At 41.2% G+C, this 25,227-nt stretch overlaps 1 protein-coding gene across 5 annotated transcripts in view; it reads left to right on the top strand.

The window, feature by feature from the left end:
* The window catches only part of DACH1 (dachshund family transcription factor 1), a 743,295-nt gene that overhangs the window by 509,064 nt on the left and 209,004 nt on the right, over window positions 1-25,227 (top strand). For 3 of the 5 annotated variants that reach the window (XR_003941906.1, XR_003941904.1, XM_030200621.1), the window contains 2 exons: window positions 528-663; window positions 16,840-16,974. Coding sequence is in view for 1 of the 5 variants with exons in the window: in XM_030200621.1 (XP_030056481.1) it covers window positions 528-663; window positions 16,840-16,974 (271 nt within the window). In the remaining 4 variants the exon portion in view is untranslated. Of the gene's footprint in view, window positions 1-527; window positions 664-16,836; window positions 16,975-25,227 lie in introns of all 5 variants that reach the window. The other 2 variants (XR_003941905.1, XR_003941903.1) reach the window with 1 other exon arrangement.

Genomic DNA, 25,227 nt, shown 5'->3' with positions numbered 1-25,227 from the left:
TTGTTTGAAAAATGGGTATCTATAAAATTTAAAAGCTAGACCACATTCCATTAATGTGGATGGATAGATTTTATTCAACATAAGATGAGCCATTATTTCGGGGTGATTTTCTTATAAAGTATGAGATGTTAAATCTTGAATTTATGGATTTTTCTATTGATACAGCTGATTCAGTTTATTGCATTGATTTCCTTTTTTTCATATTTGCCCTTTTTTCTGTATTAATTTGGCATTATTCTGATATTTAATACTGTTTTAATCTGGCTTTGGCACTGCTGAAATGGAAGTTTTAAAAATAGAATATTTCTTTGTTGTCCTCAGATTTTAATAGTAAAATTGAACAATGTCACAAGGTCAATAGATAAAGGTTAAATATGCAGTCTTCAGATTTTTCAGTTGACTACATGTTGTCATCTCTACGATTATAAAAATGATATTTAAGTTGCACAAATTATTTAGAACATTGAATTGATTCATAATTATTAATTTTTATGTTTACTTCCTTTCTTTTTGGACTTCCGGTGCAGGAACGTGTTCCAGACAGTCCTTCTCCTGCTCCCTCCCTAGAGGAGAGTCGAAGACCTGGCAGTCATCCTTCATCTCATCGAAGCAGCAGTGTATCTAGCTCTCCAGCACGAACTGAGAGTTCTTCAGACAGAATCCGTAGGTCACATTCTATATTTTGGTTTTTGGTTTCCTTTTTTCCATTGCCATTTATCATAGGTGTCGCTACAGGGTGGCATGAGTTGGCAAGTGCCACCCCAAAAAATTGCCTTGCCACCCCAATTTCAGCACACTGTCCCTGCGAGTGCAGCATTTTCTCCTTACCTCACTCTCTCCTCCCCTGTTCCCTCCTGCAGGTCTGGCATCACTTTCCTACCTCCCTCTGTCCCCCTCCACACGGATTCTACAAATTTGCAGTGTTTACCACCTCTACTGACAGCGATAGCATCAGTCTGTCTCCAGCCAGCCCCGGGGTCCTTCCCTATGTCACAACTTCTTGTTGCCATATAGGAAGAACATGGAGGAGGAAAGCCTCAAAGTGGCTAGAGGAAATTTGATGTAATTGCTGTCTGCAATGCTGGTGAACATTCCAGGGTTGTAGGGCCCATGGAGTGGGGAGAGACCTAGGGAGAGAGGAAGGTAATGGTGGACCCACAAGAGGGAAGGGGAGAAGCTGCATACAGAAGGAAAGGGACAGGATGAGAAATGCTGCGCATGGATGGAAGGGGAGGGAGAAGGTGCAATGGGATCACATGAAGGGAAGGGAGAGGGGGGAAAGCAGCATGTGGCTGGAAGGGGAGGTAGGGGCTAAATGCTGCACAAGAAGGGATGGAAGGGAGAGAAAGAAATACAGCATATGAATGGAAGGAGAGGGAGCATGCTGAACAGGGAAGGGAGAGGGGGACATGCTGTACATGGATGGAAGAGATGGGAGTGGGGAAATGCTTTACATGAAAGGGAAGGGAGAAGAGAAAATGCCACACAAGGATGGAAGAGACAAGACAGTGGGTAAATTGCTGTACAGGGAAAGGAAAGGGGAAATTCTTCACATGGAAGGGAAGAGAAAGGGGGAAATGTGCATGGATGGAAGGGAAACTAGAGGGGGAATGCTGCAAATAGATGGAAGGAAAGAGAAGGGAGAGGGAAGATAAGTGCATAGATGAAAGGGAAGGGTGAAAAAGAAAGTAATCTGGTCAAAGACAGGTAATAGGAGATGGTGTACAAGGTAAGAGATAGAATGGCCTGGACACAAGGGAAGGAAGGAGAAAAAAGGGATGGAGCTGGGGCTGGTTAGGAGATGAGATTCAGCGAAGGGTAGATAATGGCTGAGAGGGGTAAGTACAGGGGATGGAATGGGTGACTAGGAAGTGGGTGTAAGATAGAGGGGGGGATTAGCAGACTGGGGAAGGAGAAATGTAGAGGGGTCAATGGGATTGCTGGAGAAGGGGATGAGAGGGAGATGATAAAAGCCAGTAGGAGACCCTGTGCCACAGAAGACTTGGAGGCCCTTTCCATGGGAAAGGAGGAATATTGCTTCCGTTATGGCATATATCATTGGAGTTCTTCTCCATGGTAGTTGTACCACAGGCCTTAGTACAGTGTAAGGAGCAATTTAGCCACTGCTGTGTTCTTTTACAAAACATTAATTATTATAAAAAGTTATATACCTTCTCCTTGGTACAAAAATGGATCAATCAAGATGGTGTACAAAGATTTTAAAAAACAAGGGCAATTAATATTACAATAGTCTAAAAAAACTTTTTAAAATGCAATAGGTCTGAGTTCCCAGGAACACACCTCCAAAAGATCAGTTTACACTGGTAGAATGCTGAGGCAGTCAACACTGGTGAGTGGCAAGATCCCCACCACACTGGTGAACAACACAAGGGTGAGATGGGGCGTATATTAGTCAGTGTGCTAGCTCACAAGCTAGTAGTGTGATAGGGAATGCTGCCTCTCCACACAAGACAATAAAGAGAGCATAAGGCATGCAGTTAGGCTTCAATTCTAGGGAGAGCAGAAGTAGCTCTGTGGATTGAAGAGTTTTTCCCTGATGGGTGACACAGCTTAAGAACAGTCATCCCTGAAATTCCACTCCTATACTGTAGAAAGCTGTACCTAAATAATTGCAATGCTAGATTGGGAAATGGTTGCATGTGGCCATCCACTGACTGCTTAAAAGACTCAGGAAACAGGGACACATCTGAAAGAGTTTATTCAAGAACATTGAAAAGTTAGTGGTGTGTCTGATGCAAAGAGATGAATGCTTAGGCGAAATTTGCTTTCCAAGTATACAATTTAGATACTTTTTATTTCTTCTTGTATATTTTCCTTTTGTTTTCTGGCTTTTCTCAGTAATGTGGGCTATATTTCTTTGCCTGTATATTTCTTTGTGAAACATCATTGATTATCTGGAAAAAGACATTCTGTAAACCCCATTGCCCCATTAAAAGGATGAATATCATAAGAAGATACACTGGATTCTACTGGCAAAAAGAGGAGGGTAAAAATTTGGAGAGGTGAACCAATCTGTATGCCAAATACACCCAATGTTCATCAATATTCAGAAAGGTCCAAGACTGAAAAGATTTTAATACAACACCTGTAATACCATTGAAGATTCACAGCCCCAGATCGCTATACTTGGTAGGGTGGGATAACACTTCAGAACTAATGCTGCTCTTTTATTCTACCAAATAAATTTGATGAATAATATGCATATCAAGGCAAAAAAAAAAGGTTTTTGTATTTGAATAGGTAGCTGATTTAATAAAAATATATTATAGTAGATGACATAGTAGATGACGGCAGAAAAAGACCTGCACGGTCCATCCAGTCTGCCCAACAAGATAACTCAGATTTGCTGCTTTTTGTGTATACCCTACTTTGATTTGTACCTGTGCTCTTCAGGGCACAGACCGTATACGTCTGCCCAGCACTATCCCCGCCTCCCAACCACCAGCCCCGCCTCCCAACCACCGGCTCTGGCACAGACCGTATAAGTCTGCCCAGCACTATCCCCGCCTCCCAACCACCAGCCCCGCCTCCCGATCTTGACTAAGCTCCTGACAAGCGTTTTAATATCATGAATTCTACCAAGCCAGGGTATCTTTGCTTTTTCCAAGAACGGAGAAGACTTCTCAGTTTTAGTTTCAAAGTTAATTGGTAGAGTTTAGATAAATTATTTGGAATGACTACACCTAAATATTTGAACTGAGAGACCACATAGACCACTGGGGTATGCAGGTAGTGTGGGATCCATTTGTTGCAAAGCATGAACACTGATTGAGAGATGTTTGCTGAGAGTATGCTAGAAAAGATGATGATCTCATAATTTCTTGAAAAGTTTTATAAGGATTAAATAAGTATAATAACAAATTTAGGGCTCCTTTTACTAAGCCGCGGTAGTGAAACCCATTAACATTTGTCACATTTGCCTTGCGGGAATCACTATCGTGGCTTAATAAAAAGAGCCCCTTAGATTGTGAGCCCTTTAAGGACAGGGAAATAGTTTCTTGCGCTACAACTGAAAAAGGTGTGAGCCAAATCCTAATAAATAAGGCATCATCTGCATATTATAATGATCCTTGTCACTATTAGTAATGATGAGGAACCACTTCAGCCTTAAGAACTTTACATTGTTGCTAATTAGAAAGACTTAGACTTCCTTAAGTTCAATCCACATCTGTTAAATGAGCATATCCAGGTTTTCCATTTACCCACAATTAAGTTCTTTAAAGGTACACTTAAGTGATCTATAAGATAATGTTGGTAACAGAGGAAATGGGAGTGTCCTAGCCTCAAATTGGTGAGAGTTAGAAAGATAGGAGGAGTTTTAGTTCTGGAGGGAAAGTTAGAAAAATATGAGGTAGTTCCTTGCTTTGAATTTTGTCTGTTTCCTTCAGCCTCCTGAGCCATGACCCATGTATCAGGGAGAGCCCTCTAGCAAGATGTCTCCAGCCTTTTAGAACAGAAGGCATACATACTGCAGTGTTGTACTAACCCAGTCAACACATTTAAGCTGTTTCCTTTTACAAGCAGGATTCAGAAGTGTCACCCAGACCTGCTGTTTATTGCCTATAGTGTGAAGTTAGAAAAAAGGGGAGCTGTCTCATTAACTTCAGGCTAATACTAGAATGAGAAAGAGAAGAGAGTACCTGTGTCTCATCTATGCTATAAAATCAGGCATCTGTTTGGCTACCAACCCAAATACTGCAGAGTCTGTAAGAGCCTAAAGCAACAGCAGGGCGAGGGGACCTTATACAGTTCCTGAACCAAAATCTCAGTCTCCACGGGCTTATCCTACTGACTGCCCAATACCTCACAGGGGAATAAGAACTAGTGCTGCCTGGTTCAACAACTACAATTATACCCATTCTTTGTTACTATTTACTGCTGATGACCTCTGTGCACTGCAGTAGCTGGGGGGGAGGGATGCAGGGGGAGCGGTCGCTCCACCAAATAGATTTTAGGAGAAAGTGGCACCTATGCCACTAACGTTTTCTCATGGATGCTGCCTTCTTCAGTCCATGGCAGCCTGGAGGAACCACGAGCTTCCCTTCCCTTCGCTGACTGATTCGCACCGCTGCTTCCTTAGCTGCAACAAAATGAAGCCTTGCGCCAGCTAGCCCGTAGACTTGTGTGCACCACTTCCGCCTCTGCCGATTTCCCTCCTCCACCCCTCCTGCCCAAGATGTAACTTCCTGTTTGGGAGGAAACGGAGGAGAGGAAGGAAACCGTCAGAGGCACCAGTGGCGCTCATAGGGCTATGGTCCCGCACACAGCTTCTTTTTTTGTTGCAGCCAAGTTGGGGATGCAGTGGCACAAACGAGCTTGACATCAAAAAGTTGAAGCCGTTAGGTAGGTTTCCCTTTCCCTCTTCTCCGCACAGCCATTGTCCTCTCTTACCCGAAACAAAGTAAGCAAATCTAGGAGCTGCTTTATCCAAGTTGTCATTTTTTTATTGTTAGTAGCATTTTTATTTGATCTCATATTTTTAAACATGCCAGCTTATCCAGCTTATGGATGTACACAGGGGAAGTATTGGTTTTTAAACATGTCGGCTTGTGCAGCATACTGATGTACACAAAGGAAGAATTGGTTTCATCGGTTACAGTACTAATTTGTTCTACATGTTAAATCATTGTGTCTTTTGTAGGGGCTGGTTATAGGAACTCCGTGTATTCTTGTAGAGAGTGTTTTTTTTTTCCACCTAGTAAAGAAGCACCCAATTCTCATAACATGATGTATGTTTTGGTGGGCAATGATGACTATAAGCACAACTTTAAAAAAAAAAAAAAACATTTATTAGGTTGAAACCTGAAAGCATTTAACATCTTTTTTTTTTCCTGTGCCTACGTCAAAAGATGGCATGTGGGAACTTGCTTGTTTAGCTTTGTGGATTGCAGTGGTATATTATAAAAATGCACTTGCCTTTTTTTATGACTACTGTTTCACAGAGAGCTATTGAATAATGAGGGAAGGGCTTCCTTCAATCAGAAGTTCTGTCTAGTCAGCCTAAATGTGCCACCAGTTTAGCACCCTATTAGGTTCTTTCAGTAGAAAATAAATTTCTTGGCTTAGGCTGCTTGCTATATGAATATTCTGTCACTGTGTCATTATTGCTACCAAGCATTACATATTAAGGGTATTTGCTTTAAACTGTGTTTTAATTCATTAGTCCAGTCCTTACATGCACATGGTTTTGCTTTTTAAACCCAAAGGTGAATCCTAAGGGTGGTTGAACAATTAGGTATAAACTGTTGTTTCTGACTTTACTTGTTTTGGACTGCTTTGGATCCTGCTGATCCATACATCTGCTGTCTAGAATTTTAGAAGATGGAAATAAGAAAATAAAAATTAAATTTTGGATGTACTCTGTATAAGTTGTTGTTTACTTTTGCAGTGTGTGTATTGATGCCTGTTCTGGTGTGTGCATATGATAATATTTGAATAACTGTCTATACTTATGGCTATGATTTCTGAACTTTCAGCATCATTAAAGGACAGACTTCTAAATGCCCAGTTGGTATATATGCTAATCTCAACTTTGTCACATGTTTCAGACATATCCATGTACTTGCTCCCATGATATAACTGAATTCTATTATTCTGTCTCACTGTATTTTTAAATGTAAGCCATATTGAACCCATGTTTGCTTGGGATAATGTGTGAAATGTAAAAAAAAAATCCTGTATCCTCCATCTTTTTAAGACATTGCCTATCTAGCTGGATGGTGATGGCACAAGGAAAGTAAGTTTGGTTCAGTGAAATAACCTGTTCCTTAGTTGGGCCTCTAGTATACAGTTCAAACTCCTCTTATTGACCTATAAGTGCATTCACTCTGCAGCTCCTCAGTACCTCTCCACTCACATCTCTCCCTACATTCCTCCCCGGGAACTCTGGTCACTGGGTAAATCTCTCTTATCTGCACCCTTCTACTCCACTGCTAACTCCAGACTCCGTTCCTTTTATCTTGCTGCACCTTATGCCTGGAATAGACTTTCTGAGCCGGTACGTCAAGCTCCATCTCTGGCCGTCTTCAAATCTAAGCTAAAAGCTCACCTTTTTGATGCTGCTTTTAACTCCTAACTCTTGTTCACTTGTTGAGAACCCTTATGTTATCATCCTCACTTTAATATTCCCTTATCTCTTGTTTGTCCTGTTTGTCTGTCCTAATTAGATTGTAAGCTCTGTCGAGCAGGGACTGTCTCTTCATGTTCAAGTGTACAGCACTACGTACGTCTAGTAGCGTTATAGAAATAAGTAGTAGTAGTAGTAGTACCATATTGAAAATGCGGCCATACCATGCCTCTGTGGTTATGTTCTACTAATAAGTTAAATGATTAACTAGCTTTCTTGAAAGGATTATATTAACTTTGGATACATGACTAGGACCACAAACATACACTTATTTATTCAACATCACAATTCCTCATGTACAGCCACAAAACAACCTTTTAGGGTGGATAGTGTTCACAGTGAGCTCTTTTGATTATTGACCAGATAAGAGAGATAAGAGTTTTCAGTTTTGGCACAGTATAAGTCATCACAGGAACAAAATATAAGAAAACCAATGGACTGCATTAGGGGCTTATAGCCCGTTTAGTTCTGTTTAAACAAAAGAGATCTGCATGAAACAAAATATTTATTTTTATTTTGACTTCTGAAACCACTTGTCCTTGAAAAATGCTTCAAAATAGAATAATCCATTTGTGTATCTAAAATGTAAACTTTTAAAAAACTGATGAAGATGTGATTCCATGTGCCCCAATGAAAGGAGAGTTTAATTTAATCTTATTTCCATTTAAATTCAATATATTCCATCTTTATAACACCAGGCTTCCAGTCAGCTTTTCAAGAAAAAATAAATAGAGAGGTCAGGACTCTGCCTCTGCAGAGGAATTTGCCTAATATGGGAAGGCTAGGGCTAGCAGATCTTTCTAGGAGGAGTCCTAATGTCAGAGGGTCTCATTCTTTCCACTAAAGGAGTATCATGTTCCATCCCTTCCCGACTCCTTTTAGGGATCCTCCACATGTAGTAGATCCACTGTCTTTAATTCTATCAGGTTGTCATCAGGAATCCTTCCCCTTACGGTACCTTTCCCGAACCCCTCTCCTCTGGTTCTTTTTTGAAAATTTGGCTCAAGTTTCCTTCTCCTATGTTTGGGCTCATTTGGATCTGCCGGTCAAGCATGCACAGAGCAGCAAAGCATTATGCTGGCTGCTCTGCGCATGCCAAAAACAATTCAAGTGCTTGTCTTTTTTTTTAAACAAAACTATTAGTGGGATTTGAACCCGCCACCTCTGGATTACAAGACCACAGCTCTAACCACTGGGCCACAACTGTACTTACTTGGATGTCCCTCCCTTACTTCCAGGTCTCTGAGCTGAGTGAAGCACGGCCAAAAAGGACGTTTTTTATTATTGAGTGGGGGGGGGGGGGGGCGCACAAAATGGACATTTTTTTTAAAGCGAAGCTTTATTAAAAAAAAAATCAAACAGGCTCCGATGCTGCAGGCTCTGTTTTGGACATTCAACCCCGCAATAGTAAAAACGTCCTTTTTGGCCATGCTTCACTCAGCTCAGAGACCTGGAAGTCTCTGAGCCAAAAACAGCATGTTTAGCTGAGCTAATCGTGCTGTGATTGGCCGTGCTTCACTCCGCGGCAAGACCTGGAAGTCTCTGAGCCAATCACAGCGTGTTTAGTTGAGCTAAGCACGCTGTGATTGGCTCAGAGTCTTCCAAGTCTCAGCTGATTGAAGCACGGCCAAAAAGGACTTTTTTATTATTGCGGGGTCGAATGTCCAAAAAAGAGCCTGCGGCATTGGAGCCTGTTTGATTTTTTTAAATAAAGCTTAATAGTTTTGTAAAAAAAAAAAAAAAGAGGAGCACTTGGATTTTTTTCCACTTTTTTTAAGTTCTATGAAGTCTTTATTGAACATCTATCAATAAAGTGACAAGCACTTGGACGGTTTTTCGGGTGTAGAACGGCCATAATGGCCGTCCATGACGAGCACGTGACTGTTTTAGCCCACCCCCCCGATTTTTTTTTTTTACATTTTAATAATTTGTCCTATCCCGCGCAGCCCCAATGAGAGGTACAGACCTCTCGTTAGATTTTCCACCGTTTTCCAGCGTTAAGGCAATCGGAAAAGGTTAGTGCATCTCATTACAATAGGGTTTCTACACGATTTGCTCATCTGCATTCCGTTTACTGCATGCCAGGGTAATCTTGTTAGTTAAAGGCTCCTTAAAGGCTCGTTAAGTTTAGTGCATCTTGCCCTAGGAGAGAAAGGGCTGAGGGCTAGAAAGTTAAGAGCCCTTCCTGGGTAAAGTGAGGAATTTGCATTATATGCAGAGTGGGCTGTGTGGAAGTAGGAATAGGAGTGAACAGTGAGGCTACCTGTCTAATTAACTTGTCATCCTGTGAAGCCCTCAGCTGGGTGTTAGTTTGGAAGAGGGACAGAAGAAACCCTGTGTATGTGTGTAATTTAAAAGGGCAAGATAATCCATGGTATTGTAATGGAAAGTGCTCTTATGTTGAAAGAAGTAAAGTTTTATGTCAGTTTGGTCCTGTTGGGGGAAACAATAGAGTGCTAATTGACTTAAAAAGTGTAGACTGTCAGGGCTGTGGGAAACTTGGTCCACAATACAGAGGTCTTTAGCACCAGAGTTGAGCCCTTGTTTTTGTATACAGGAGGGCAGTCAAAAATCAGACTGCAGAAAAGTTATCTCTCTAAACCAACACCAGGGTGATCAAATCTTTGTGTACTATGGTCAAGGCATAAGGTAAAATTGGAGCAGTGAATAGAAGAGTCATCAGCCCCAGCAATAAGCAGTAAATAGTCAGAAAAGGGGGATGGAGAAGGAGCCAAGGGAATTAAATTGCTATCTTTAGCACGCGGGCTACTGCCTACATATTTTTACATGCAAACCACCATGCTCTCTATTAATGCGAGTTCTCTTTCAGTTAAATAATTTTCTCATGCCCCATCTACATGGCTATTTTCAGCTATCCCAGTTTCAGTCTTAAAACGCTGTAAGTAAAGTATTGTCTAAAAATATGTGCATTTTGTTTCTCGTAAACTACAATCTTAAAGATTTTGTTTTCTATCTCAAGAACTTTATTCATTTTATAATTCTTCATGACGACAAGAATTTAAAGATCAGTTATTTGGGAACAGGTTGACAATTTCCAAGAACCTCAGCTTGCTAGGATGTACTTCAGGTTATAACGTTACTTCTTTGAGCTGGAAAAGACAGTTATGAATAAATGCCTGGCTAGCTGAACATAAGAGTTAGCTTTGCCAACACACCACTACCCAAAGTTTCTCCCAAGAGCTTCCCCCACTCCCAAAGCCCCCAAAAGAAGTGTTCATCCCAGAACACCCTTTGTTGAATAGTATTGCTTGCAGATTTTTCCTGGCACATATTTTTCGGTGCCATTTACAGAATCTGACCCTAAGTGGCTGGCAGAATGGTCTGTGCCGTAGGCCATCTCGATTTTGGCAACTGTTGAGATGGGTTTCATCAGCCACTCTGGCTCCTTCCATCTTCACCAGCTGGCAGATTAGGCTAGTGCCAGCATATTGAACATTTTCAAAACTTGCGAAAACAGTAGTAGTGGCCCACACATTTTGGGAAATGTGTTTGGGATCTGAGTTGTTATTGGCCTCTAAGCTGGTCAAGGCATATAATGATTGGGCTCTAGAACTGTCCTTTGCTGATCTAAGCTGTGCCTCCAGAAAGGAGATTTTCATGGCTGTAACACAGAACAGCCCACTATTGTCTGGAGTCCTAGACCTTAGAAGGGCAAATGAAGACGAGATTCTGTCCAATTTTTGTGGGGGGTGTGCTCCAAACAGTTGGCTATTACTCTTTTCTATTATCCTAGTCTATTGATTAGAACAGCGGATTGAAAATCAGAGGAGTAGGGTTCAAATCCTCCTCCCAGTGATACTCCTTGTGATCATAAGCAAGTCAATTAACCCCTCATTGCCTCAGATAAACAGCTTTATTTTGTATATAGCAGTATAGCAGGTTAATAGAATGGAATAAAACTTAGGTTGCATTCCTCCTTCATCAGAAAATCAACAGATTGGTAGTGAAACTCTCCAATCAATGGCTTCTCTGTCTGACACCAGGGTTCCTGAAGAAGATTATGAAACTTAGCTCTGTAGAGCCATTGGTTGGAGAGTTCACTACCAATCTGTTGATTTTCAGATAAGTAATTTTTTGAGTGATTTTTGTGATTTTTTGTTGTTGTATTTTGGAGTCTTTGCATCTTTTTGGGGACAATTCTTTTCAATATGTGATGTTTTATTTATATTGAATTACACTTTCACATGCACATGAATTGTTGAAAGGATGTATCTGGGCACCAAATGTAAGAGCCTCAAATAGAGGGCTCAGAGTTCTTGTTGCTTTAGTAAGCTTTAGACGTGTGGGTGTCATCGCTTAGATAACTAAGAGTCACCATTCCCTTCACACAATCTTATGATATATTTTGTATTAATTGTGGCATCCTTTATATTGTTTTCTTATTCTTTTGGGATGTTTTCTTTTTTCTATATTTTATGTATTGTTTTTGGTTTTTGATTTTCAGCCTAATTAAAAAGCATACAAATACTATTAAAACTCTTTCCAGGCCACAGCCTTCTACCATCTCTTTTTCTTCTAGAAGATTTGCGAGAGGATTTTGGCATTCTAATTACTATGCATCTAAACATTGTTATACTCCCAATCCTCCTTCGCTTCAAAGGACTATGCCTCAATGCTCGCATCTGCGGTTGCAGCGGGGACAGAAGTCACAGACCTCAGTCTAAACAATGCAGTTTTTTTTTACTCCTTCCTAGACAGCATTGCTACTATCCATTTGTCCATGCCAAGCAACCTACTGATAGGAGGCAGACTAATCATAACCTCTGACCTTTGGGTGCTATATATATTCCAGCACGGTTACATTTTGCATTGGAAAAATAAGACCTCCTGAGAGTCTCATTTCAATTCTTTCCAAATGATAGTACTTTGAGAGGAGCTCTCTATCCTCCTCTGAAAGAATGCAATAGAATCAGTTCCTCCACTGGAGAGAGGTCAAGGGGGTTTTACTCCAGATATTTTCTCACACCAAAAAAAGACAGGGGAGTACGACCAATTCTCGACCTGTGAGATTTAAGCAAATTCGTACTTAAAGAGAAATATTGCTTGATTTCCCTGAGATCACTTCTTCCGATGATCAAACCCAATGACTGGGTTTGCTCTCTAGACCTGAAGGAGGCATACACTCATATACCTATTCTCCCTGCCCACAGAAAGTTCCTGTTCTTCCTCTGTGGAGTTCTACATTATCAATACAAGGTCTTGCCGTTCGGCTTGGCTTCAGCTCCTTGAGTCTTCACAAAATGCCGGATAGTGGTAGCTGCAATGCTTTGCAAGTGGGGCATACACGTCTTACCCTACTTTGATGGTGGGTTAATCAAGAGCTTCCCGAGAGTTGGTACAGACCTTAATTCTATTCACCATATGTCTCCTAGAACTTTTTAGTTTTGTGATAAATTACCCAAAATAATATCTTCAGCCAGTTCAGACCTTACAGTTCATCTGGGCTCTCCTGGACACTAGTCAGGGTCGAGCCTTCCTTCCTCAACTGGGAGCAAACAACATAATGCATTTCTCTGCTCAAATTTCCAGATCCACCCAAGTTTCTGCTAGTCAGATGCTCTGCCTACTCATCCACATGGCTTCAAAAGTCTGTTTAATACCATTGGCTTGACTCCACTTCTGAATATGTCAGTGAGTGCCCTCCTCTCAATGGTCCCAACCACCGGGCTGGTCTCAGCTTGTATTTGAGTTACTCCTCAGCTATACCACTCTCTACAGTGGTGGATGGTTCCCCAGAATCTCACCCAGGGACTTCCACTTCAACCCCTTCCACATCACAAGTCCTCCATGATAGGTTGGGTTGCTCATCTCGATGATCTCCATACACAGAGTTCTTTGTCGCCAAAGGGAGCATCATCATATCAATCTGCTGGAATTGTGAATGGTCTGGAACACCCTCAAAACTTTCCAAGATTGCATTCTTGATCAGATAATTCTCATTTGTATGGACAACCAGCTTGCAGTGTATTGCCTGAACAAATAGGGAGACACAGTTTCTTATCACCTCTGTTGACAAGCAGTCCAGGTACAGATGGGTAGCTTCTCAAAACATGTTTATAAGAGCTGTTTATTTAGCCAGTAAACAGACTGTTATGGCAGACAAATTGAGCAGGGTCCTTCAGAATCTGGTTTTGTTTCAGAATCTATGCTTCCAACTGTATAGCTCCAGATGCCTTCCTGCTCCATTTGGAAACAGATCTTCTATATACCTTCCCCCCATTGCCTCTCATTGGTAAAATTCTTCTCAAACTACATTGAGTCCCTAATTTCTCCCTATTGGCCATGTCAAATTTGGTTCCCTCTTCTCCTAGAGTTATCATCCAGGCAACTATTGACGTTAGATCCTTTTCCAACCCTAATAATACAAAACAAGGGGTCCTTCCAGCATCCAGACCATTGCTTTCTGGCCCTAATGGCATGGTTTTTGATGACATAGACATACACTCCGTCGCGGAAACGGACAAAGTTGACGGGGGCGTGTCAGAGGCATGGTGGACGCCCATCTTTTTCGAAAATACGGTCTGTCCCGCCTCTTCACATACCTGTTTTCGGACATAGACGCCCATGGAGATGGGCGTTCGATTATGCCCCTCTATGTGGCCCTGCTATGTGCTCTCTTCCTATCCGTATAGAATACCTCCTCCATCTTTCACATTCTGGTCTCAAAACTAACTCAGTCATAGTACACTTGATTGCCATTAACTCTTTTCACTCTAGGGTTGGTAATAAGCCAGTTTCCATTCATCCCTTGATAGTTAGATTAATGAAAGGTTTATTTCATACCAAACCTCCTATCAAACCATTTCCAGTAGTGTGGGATCTCAATGTCATCTTCACAGCTGTCATGAAAACTCTATTTGAACCACTTCATTCCTGTTCTCTGAAGTTCCTCATGTATAAGGTATTGTTCTTAATAGCACATTTTCTGCCAGAAGAGTAAGTGAACTTCAAGCCCATGTGCAGACCCGCCTTACACCAGGTTCTACTATGACACAGTTCTTTGAACCCACTCCGAATTCCTCTCTAAACTGGTATTGGAGTTCTACCTCATTCAGTCCATTGTACTTCCTGCCTTCTTCCCTAAGCCACCCTCAGTTCCTGGAGAAGCAGCACTGGATACCTTAGACTACAAGCATGCTCTAGCATATTATCTGAATTATACAAAACCTCATAGGAAGTCCTCCCAGCTTGTTTTTGTTCTTCAATCCTAACAGATTAGGGATTTCCATCTCCAAACGCACTATCTCGACTTGGCTGGCTGACTGTATCTCTTACATGTATGTACAGGCTGGGCTGACCCTTCATGGTCATGCCACTGCTTAAAATTTAAGAGCTATGACAGTTTCAGTAGCCCATTTCCACTCTGCCTCCATTGAATACATTTTTCAAGGCTGCAATGTGGTCTTCTAGCCACACCTTTACTGCTCACTACTGTCTGGAGCAGCATTGTAGGCATTATAGCCAGTTTGGACAAGCAGTCCTGCAAAACCTTTCTACTACTTGAATGTCATCTCCGCCTTCCGACCCTTTTCTTCTGGCAGGCTCATTTTCTCCTTAGTTCCCAAGAATATTATTATAATTGTGAGCCTGGCAGCTAGTAAGTCCCACATATGAGAATATTATGCTTGCTTGTACTCAGAGAAAGCAAAGTTACTTACTTGTAGCAGATGATCTCCAAGGACAGCAGGCATATATCATCGCATCCCTTCTGCCTCCCCTTGGAGTGGCCTTCTTAGATTTAGTATTATACCGGGCAGGAAGGCATCCGCAGATGTGTGATGGGGGCAGTGCCTCAAAGTTTTAAAATGACAGTGCACTATAGCAGTATCCACACTGAGCTCCATGAATGATGTCAGTCATATGTGAGGATATGTGCCTTCTGTCCTCCAAGGAACACCTGCTGTAGGTAAGTAACTTTGCTTTACTATACCTACATAAGTACATAAGTAATGCCATACTGGGAAAAGACCAAGGGTCCATCGAGCCCAGCATCTTGTCCACGACAGCGGCTAATCCAGGCCAAGGGCACCTGGCAAGCTTCCCAAACGTACAAACATTCTATACATGTTATTCCTGGCATTTTGGATTTTTCCAAGTCCGTTTAGTAGCGGTTTATGGACTTGTCCTTTAGGAAACCGTCCAACCCCTTTTTAAACTCTGCTAAGCTAACCGCCTTCACCACATTTTCCGGCAATGAATTCCAGAGTTTAATTACACGTTGGGTGAAGAAAAATTTTCTCCGATTTGTTTTAAATTTACTACACTGTAGTTTAATCGCATGCCCCCTAGTCCTAGTATTTTTGGAAAGCGTGAACAGACGCTTCACATCCACCTGTTCCACTCCACTCATTATTTTATATACTTCTATCATGTCTCCCCTCAGCCGTCTCTTCTCCAAGCTGAATAGCCCTAACCTCCTTAGTCTTTCTTCATAGGGAAGTCGTCCCATCCCTGCTATCATTTTAGTCGCCCTTCGCTGCACCTTTTCCAATTCTACTATATCTTTCTTGAGATGCGGCGACCAGAATTGAACACAATACTCAAGGTGCGGTCACACCATGGAGCGATACAAAGGCATTATAACATCCTCACACCTGTTTTCCATACCTTTCCTAATAATACCCAACATTCTATTTGCTTTCTTAGACGCCACCGCACACTGAGAAGAGGGTTTCAACGTATCATCAACGATGACATCTAGATCTCTTTCCAGGTCAGTGACTCTTAATGTGGAACCTTGCATGACGTAGCTATAATTCGGGTTCTTTTTTCCCACATGCATCACCTTGCACTTGCTCACATTAAACGTCATCTGCCATTTAGCCGCCCAGTCTCGTAAGGTCCTCTTGTAATTTTTCACAATCCTGTCTCGAGTTAACGACTTTGAATAACTTTGTGTCATCAGCAAATTTAATTACCTCGCTAGTTACTCCCATCTCTAAATCATTTATAAATATATTAAAAAGCAGCGGTCCTAGCACAGACCCCTGAGGAACCCCACTAACTACCCTTCTCCATTGTGAATACTGCCCATTTAACCCCACTCTCTGTTTCCTATCCTTTAACCAGTTGATCTCCACTATGGAAAGGCAAATAATAAAGTATTTTAAAAAAATAGAATACCTATTTTAGATATAAGAGTAAATTATTAATTTAGTTATCCAGCAAGATATAATTTAGGGTTTGCACTGATGATCTCATTGACATGACACATTAGGATTGTGAATTTAAAATGTATGTTATGGATAGAGAAAACAAAATTGTATTGTGCTTTCTTATGATACAAAATTTACTTTGGAATATGACCAGTTCATTAGATACTATCTGTGAAATACAAAAAAAAAAGTTGATACATTCCCTTTAAGTTAACTTCTTTGTTACAAACTCTAATCATTTTGCAAATCCACTCTTAGAAATGTTCGAAACTTTTGAAGGGTTATGAAAAATATTAATATGGAAGTATTGGTAGTGGGAGATGTATAAACTTTCATGCTTCCATTAATACTACTTTGGAACACCTGAGAAATACTGTTTAGTGCTAATTCACAATATTCCTAATGGTGATATAAAATCTTGAAGTATGACCTGTCTGTTGCCCAAATAGAAAGTAAAACAGTATTGATGAAAATACTAATGTTGTGTTTCAGTGTTGATATTTTTGTGTCCAGCAGCTGTCCATCAGAATGGACTGTCAATGAATCAGATGCTGATGGGTTTGTCGCCAAATATACTGCCTGGACCTAAAGAGGGCGATCTAGCTGGCCATGATGTTGGACATGAATCAAAAAGAATACACATTGAAAAAGGTAATCAGTAATGTTATGCCATTTAATTTTAGAATATCAAAATGATTGCATTGTAATGTGTGTAATTTAAATATTGGAAAAAAAGCTATTTGGAGATCTAAAAAAAGCAGTGAAACATTGACTAGTATTTGTGAAACTAATTCTAGTTAGAGACAAGTAAATTTTAGTTGCATATGAAAAGATCCATGGGGAAACCCTTTCAGATTTAATGCCACAGGTCTCAGAAAGTCTCTAGCAGTCAGCTTAAGTCCACGGCAAATTTTGATGACCCATTGACAGAAATCTGTTAATCTCCTGTAGATTTTCCATCAAAGCTTTACTTTCTTCATAGAGGTGATAACATATTATTAATTCTAGGTGTTTTTCCCAGTTAGAGAACTTTCTGTAAATGCTATTTAAAGAAATTAATACATCTCATCAGGAAGTATTTGTTTTTGTGTGCAAAGAGAATTAGATGAATAATTTAGTTTTCAGCTTACTGTAATGTTCGCCTTAATGTTCACATTAGATGTAAAATGTATTCTGGTTTTTTTTACACATTTACTTAAATGTATTTGAAATTCAAAAGAATGCATGTCAAGCATATCAGTAAGTTTAAATGAGGACTCTACTGTATGTGACAAATGGTACATTATTTTTTCTATAAATTTAAAAGATGTTATCCTGTCAAAAGTTAGCAAGACAAATGAATAAGCAGTTGATCACACTGAGGAGGCCTTTTACAAAGCTGTGTTAGCGTTTTTAGCTCACAGTAAAAATCATCTGGCAGTAAACCCTGAGATGGCGTTTACCGTGAGCTAAAAATGTTAGAGCGACTTTGTAAAAGGCCCCCTAAGTGCTCAGCTTGATAGTTGATATAGAAGGTAATGGCTGATATGGAAACTTAGGGGTCCTTTCACTAAGCTGTGGTAAAAGGGAGGTCTGTGCTAGTGCCAGGGCATGTGACACATGTGGTGAGGCCCCTTTTTACCAAGTGGGTAAAAGGCTTGTCTTTTTTTTTTTTTTTTTTTTTTGAGGAAAAGAAATGGCTATGCGGTAAGTGAAACACTTACTGCAGGGCCATTTGAGGGGGTGGGGAGCCCTTACCACCCCCCATTGTGATGACGATAGGGGCTCCTGTGCTAACCTGATGTGGTGCTGCCCAATTAATGCCGGTAAGCCCAGGTGTTACAAAATAGAAGAAATGGCACGCACGATGGGGATGGGAACCAATATTTTCAATGGCTTTAGCTAGGACCCTTTATTAAATTTTTGCTTGTGTACTGGGATGACCTGCTTGGTGTCCCTCTATTTGTTATAATTGCGCGAAGAAGTGTAAAGTGTTGCAAGGAAGTGAAAACATTGCCAACCATAGGTGCACAGTGTTGGATTCCACATTAGGAGTCATATCCCAGAATAATTATCTTTCAGTCATTATGAACAATGTGTTCAAATCCTCAGTGCGATATGTAGCAGTGGTCAAAAAGCAAATAGAATATTAGCTGTGAATTGGAAAAAAAAAAGAATATTTTGATTTATGGTGCAAGCACTCTGAGTATTGTGTGCAGTTCTGGTCATCCCATCTTAGAAAAGATACAGAGGACATTAAAAAATATAAAAGGGATGAAATTAATCCCCTTTGAAGAAATACTAAGCAGGTTAGGGCTGTTTAGTTTGGAGAATAGACGGCTGAGAACAGGACATGATAGAAGGCTAGAAAATCATGAGTTAGGTGAAATAGAGAATAGTAATTTAATGAAGTAAATACAGAAGGCTTATCATGCTGAAAAAGAATCAATGCAGCACTCTTGATTCAAGAATCTACAATAAATTCTTCTCTGTATATTTGTAAGAAAACAGTTGAAATTGAGAAAATGAGTCTTCTTTTGTGTGTTGAGTTGGTTCAACTTACTGTGTAATAATACAATTGATATGTATTATGAGATTGGTGTAGTCAGTTTTAACATTGGTTAGAACATGGTGTGTGATGCTGGTCCTGGTACTGACAACTAGAGATAGTATCACGAAGGTTAGTTTAGAGAACAAACTAGGTTCTAATGTTTATAGTGCAGTGTGGCTCAGTATCAAAACCAAACTATGCCATAACAAGGCTTAGAAGTAGGGGATCTAAGAAGTAGAAAAGAACTATGCACAGCAGTAGAAAGATTAAAATGCAACAATTTTTTTTTCTGTCAGACATGCTAGTAAAAAGACAAAAATGAAGAGACCATTATGGTTCGCTAAAGTAATAGGAAGAAAAGTATCAGCAACAAAACATACTGATAAAATACAATCATACAGAAAGAGAAGGCAAACTTACCGCTGGAAACAAAAAGAAGACAGTAAATACAGTAAATGCCAAAGGTTCTATGAGGGAGTCTATAGGACACTGCCACTTCTCCTTAAGGACACTCCCTCATAGAGCCACCTTAAATCTCAGTCCCTTCCAGGGGGGAAGTGCCATAGGAGGGGCAGAGTCAGGAGGGCATGGTCCAAGAAGTATAAAAACTAGAGGCATAGCCAGTGTAAAGAGGCCCAGAAGGAAGTAGTAAGGACCCACTGCAAATGCCTCCACCACATATCTGTGAATGCAACTGCGACAGCAGATAAGTCAAGTTCAACCTAGGGGACCTTGAAGACCCAGGAGCAGGACCATGGGAAGACGTTGCTTACATCTAAGTACTAGTTATGCTATTTTCTCCTGTGTCTGAAGTTTACAGGACACCCATACCTAGACCTTGTAATAAAGTATTTTCTGTTCACCTAAACCTGCTGTGTGCCTCAGTTTTGTCTGGGCTCTGAGCCTGCCCTTGTTCATGTTAGTGGAGTAGTGAGAGGTGAGTAGTGGAGTGCCTCAGGGATCGGTGCTGGGGCCGATTCCGTTCAGTATATTTGTGAGTGACATTGCCGAAGAGTTAGAAGGTAAAGTTTGTCTATTTGTGGATGATACTAAGATTTGCAACAGAGTGGACACCCGGGAGGGAGTGGAAAGCATGAAAAAGATCTGAGGAAGCTAGAGGAATGGTCTAAGGTTTGGCAATTAAAATTCAATGCGAAGAAATGCAAAGTGATGCACTTAGGGAGTAGAAACCCACAAGAGACTTATGTGTTAGGCGGTGAGAGGCTGATAGGTACTGAGGGGGAGAGGGATCTTGGGGTGATAGTATCCGAGGATCTGAAGGCGAAGAAACAGTGTGATAAGGCGGTGGCCGTAGCGAGAAGGTTGCTAGGCTGTATAGAGAGAGGTGTGATCAGCAGAAGAAAGGAGGTGTTGATGCCCCTGTACAAGTCGTTGGTGAGGCCCCACCTGGAGTATTGTGTTCAGTTTTGGAGGCCGTACCTTGCGAAGGATGTTAAAAAAAATAGAAGCGATGCAAAGAAAAGCTACGAAAATGGTACGGGATTTGCGTTCCAAGACGTATGAAGAGAGACTTGCTGACCTGAACATGTATACCCTGGAGGAAAGGAGGAACAGGGTTGATAAGATACAGACGTTCAAATATTTGAAAGGTATTAATCCGCAAACAAATCTTTTCTGGAGATGGGTAGGCAGTAGAACGAGAGGACATGAAATGAGACTGAAGGGGGGGCAGACTCAGGAAAGATGTCAGGAAGTATTTTTTCACAGAGAGGGTGGTGGATGCTTGGAATGCCCTCCCGCGGGAGGTGGTGGAGATGAAAATGGTAACGGAATTAAAACATGTGTGGGATATACATAAAGGAATCCTGTGCAGAAGGAATGGATCCTCAGAAGCTTAGCCGAAATTGGGTGGCAGAGCAGGTGGGGGGAAGAGGGGTTGGTGGTTGGGAGGTGAGGATAGTGGAGGGCAGACTTATACGGTCTGCGCCAGAGCCGGTGATGTGAGGCGGGACTGGTGGCTGGAAGGCGGGGAATCCTGCTGGGCAGACGTATACGGTCTGTGCCCTGAAAAAGACAGGTACAAATCAAGGTAAGGTATACACATATGAATTTATCTTGTTGGGCATACTGGATGGACCATGCAGGTCTTTTTCTGCCATCATCTACTATGTTACCTCAAATTCCAACAGAAAGATGTATCACCTAAATTGTAAAGACTAAAGATAAACCTTTATTTAGACATACATGAAAAAGGAAGATTAAAAGAGATACTATGAGAACTAAGAAACAAATGGTTTAGTGAAGTGGGAGATAGGAGGCACCCAGCTCAGAACGTCATTTATAGAATAGCACTTAGAGCTTATTTTTTTGGCACCATGTGTAGAATCTAGTGCACAGTCAGCATGTCAGTTGTGTCATTTTGGATTTATCACCATTGTCAGCAGAAGATAAACCAAGTCTCCTGCTAGTATAGTTCTCAAACCATTTTCAGCAGTGAGCTGGATCTGGGGCTCATTTTGTATTATAAGTATCAGAGTGGATGCACTGTGGCCCAGGTGTCCAATTTCATTCATAGAGGATATAATACTATGTTCAGAGGCCCCGAGCTTTGTTCTACAGAGAGAATGGGTGTTCCAGGTCTAGATTCTTTTATTGGTAGGAGTTGGAGGATTGAAAGCCTTAGTGTGACGGCTCAATCCTGTGTTTTAGTTGAAGATGGAGAAAAGCAGTAGCACTAAACTGTTATGTTACTTAGGCTGCATTAACCCCCACAGGTATTCATGCTGGGTAATTCCTTCAGCATTAAAATTAATATTATTTTTTTAGATTTTAAATCATGTTACATCATATATATGCATGTCTGCATTACCGTTGAGAAACCACTGGTAATTCTAATGGATATACAAATAGTATGCATTAATGCCAATCTCACATGAGCTTTAACTAATCACTCTATTAGCATTCATTTAGCATAGGCATCACAGCTAATGTTTGGTACATGGATCTCCATGAGTGATCATCTTTTGGGAAATAAATATTCCGGTTTCTTTTAGTTGATCCTTTAACTGTAACTGACTATCGTCAATCTGCTTCTGATAGATTGAAGTCCCTGCATTTTATATATATATATATATATATATATATATTGTCCCAACATTATATATAGAAAATTCATATTAACCTTTTTGTCTCGTGAACTGTTGGATGCAGCCTACACTTTCAAGAAACTCAACTGCTGTTTATTCATTTTGTATCTGAATGATTTTTATTTTGTCAACAACAAATAACTGCTCCATTCTTTTCCCCCCTGTATCCTATCCTTTCTGAAAAGATTAGATCCTAATATGATCACCTCCCAGTCCTCATTATCACTGAACCATGATTCAGTGACTCAAACCACATCAATGTTACATTCTCCTTGTCTTCTAGGTTAATGATTATGTTAAATAGACTACAAGTATTTAAACGCATGACTCACCATGCTGTTATTTCCTCTCTTGTTTATCCATTCTTTGCTAGGAACTGTACCAATCTCCCCACCCCTATCTGATGAGCCTTCTTATTGTGCTTAATACACTGTTCTACAGTTCATGTTCACTTTTTATAATGGTTTCCAATTTACTACTGCATCAGTGTATCTATCTGGTACTGCTGTACACTTACTAGTTTCCTTGATTTTGTTCGTTACTATGTTTTATGAATACAGTTTCTTAGGTTAGCAAGTGGGCAAAGATACTCTTTCCATTCCTTACTCAGCAGTCCTCCTTAGAATACCTCCATGTTCCAAGAAGCAAAAGCTCTTTCAGCCATAACATGAATGCTGTCATAGGTTCATTTCTCAGATATGTCTGACCTTCTCAATACCTTTACCTGATATCCTTGGGAGCCATTGTGCACTTTGAAAGCCATGACCGAGGCAGTAAACAAAGACATTCAGATCAATGGCCGAAGCCTATGGGGATGAGAGAGCCATTGTGGAGACTTTTTAGCTACTCTGCCTGATATCTTTACCATCTTGTTGTTCCTGTATTCTGACTGACTTCAGGACAGTAAGCTCCACCTACTGGCCCTGATGTACTTATTGGAATCTGTTTTGCACTTTGAAAGCTGTGCCAAAGGAATATGCCCTTTCGTGTGAACCAAGTGCATGCTTTATGTAGTTTCATGGGATTTTGTTAGGTTTTGGATGGTTGTGATGTATTAGGAGTTAGATCATGAATTGGCTTGGGGATATTAAGAGTGAGATTGTGGTTGAAGATGGGTAGCGATAGGGCAGAAGTGATATGGGGCTTTAAGTGGTGGAGGGGGATATATGATATGGGGTAGGGAGAAAGCAGGTGTTAAAATGTGTGTAAAGGGGGTAGTGGTATGAGTATTTTTTCCCTGGGGTTGGTTAATGTACAAACCTTTAGGAATAAGATTTTGAAAGTTTGTGACTTAATAAGAGACCATGTTTTAGACTTTCCCCCAGATTCTATATATGGTGCTCAAAGTTACACGTGTAATTTTAATTGAGTAACCCAATAATTGGATGCTAACAATCAATTATTCCAATATATTTTTTTTTAAAACAAGCTTGCGTATGCAGTATTAAGGAATAATATTTTTTTGCGGACCTCAGTGGGGGGATCAGACTGTTTATAACGGTTTACTGTACAAAATCACCCAGTGTCATCACTGCCCCTTATTAATTATATTTTAGCACAACTTCATGCTGAAAAACAATGTTCATACTGGAAAACAGTCTTCCTTCTTTCAATAACCTTATAAAAGTATACTTTTGAATTCTGAAGATTGAAAGATATTTTCCAGTATCTGCTGGGTTTGCGTGGGAGCCCTTACTGTCACCTCAGTGGGTGGCGATAAGTGCTCCGCCCCCCCCCCATCCACCGCCCCGGAAATGGGCACACGGAAAGTGGTTCATTTACTGCACGGCCATTTCTTTTCAGGACAAAGATGGCCTTTTACCCGTTGCGATAAAAAGCTCCTAAGTGCATGTCAAAAGCACGCGCGGATGCAAGTCCAGGCCTCCTTTTACCACAGCTTAGTAAAAGAACTCCTAAGTTCGTATCTGAGGCACTGATGTTCTTCACTATTTTAACTTCTTTGTTAACGCTGCTCAATATCTCCTGCTACAAGTCCCTATCTCAGCAGTGCAGGAAACCAACTGCTCGCACATACACTCTTGCAGCACACAACAACAAGAATTAAGAAAAATCATATTTAAATGAGATTGTTATGCAGGGATCTTCAAAGCAAAGCAGCTTTTGGTTAGCAGTGCAGTCATAGCTATTTAATCTTTATAATCTTCTTGCAGGATATCAACCAGGGGCAGACTGACAATGATCTGGGCCCATGGGCAGTAAAAGTGATTGGGCCCCCACTGCCACTGCTGCTGCCCGCCCTCACCACCGCCGCACCCTCCCACACAGCCCTCCCTACCGCCACAGCTGCCACTCCCTTTGTTTCCAGCACCCCCTTGCACACTACAGCCCCTCACCTTTGTTTTCAGCACCCCCTGCACACTACAACCCCCAAGCCTCAGTGGGTCTTCCCCGGTCCCACCTTGAAGGGCCCTGGTGGTCTTCTGACTTCGGGGGCAGGAAAGAACCTCAGTCTTTCGTGCCTGTTGATATTGATCTGCCCTGATTCACCATCTTTTCAAAGTGGCTGTCGAGACTTTTTGTGGTAGTCTCATGGGCCTCTGCGATCTCAGAAGCCATTTTGAACATGTGGCTGTGCCAGACACAGCAGCGGGCAGGATAGATTGGGGTTCTTTCCTTTCCATCCAGGGCCCTTTAAGGTGAGACTGGAGAGGGTCCACTGAGGTGCAGGAGGTGGGGGAGAGAGAGCCTTTGTGCCCCCCCCCCAGAACCTTTGGGCTCACGGGCACTGCCTGGTTACCCGTATGGCCAGACCGACCCTGCTATCAACTATTTATCATATCAGTATTTCAGACTTGTTTGTAGTCATATCACAGTTGGAACATAAGTGAGATTAGAAAATTTTGCATGATAAGCATTTTCTTAGTATACTTTTATATTGTTGCTTATGCCAAATGCAGGGTCAGCATTTGGTCTGCAAAAACTGGAGGGAATGGTACAGTTTATGGGGTGAACAACTGTTGTGCATGAAAGAAGAGCAGGTCTTGGGTATGATTGTTTGTGATGATTTTAAGGTGGCCAAACATGTATAAAAGGCGACGGCAAAACTAAAAGGATGATGGGGTGCATAGGGAGAGCAATGGCCAGTAGGGAAAAGGAGGTGATGATACCCCTGTATAAGACTCTTGTGAGACCTCACTTAGAAAATTGTGTACAGTTCTGGAGACCCCACCTTCAAAAAGATATAAAAAAGATGGAGTCGGTCTAGAGGGCAGCTAGTAAAACGTCTGTGGTCTTAGTCATAAAGCA

This window comes from Microcaecilia unicolor, chromosome 4, assembly GCF_901765095.1.
Source record: "Microcaecilia unicolor chromosome 4, aMicUni1.1, whole genome shotgun sequence".
In the NCBI taxonomy this organism is placed as follows: domain Eukaryota; kingdom Metazoa; phylum Chordata; class Amphibia; order Gymnophiona; family Siphonopidae; genus Microcaecilia; species Microcaecilia unicolor.
This window is presented reverse-complemented; position numbering and strand designations above follow the sequence as displayed.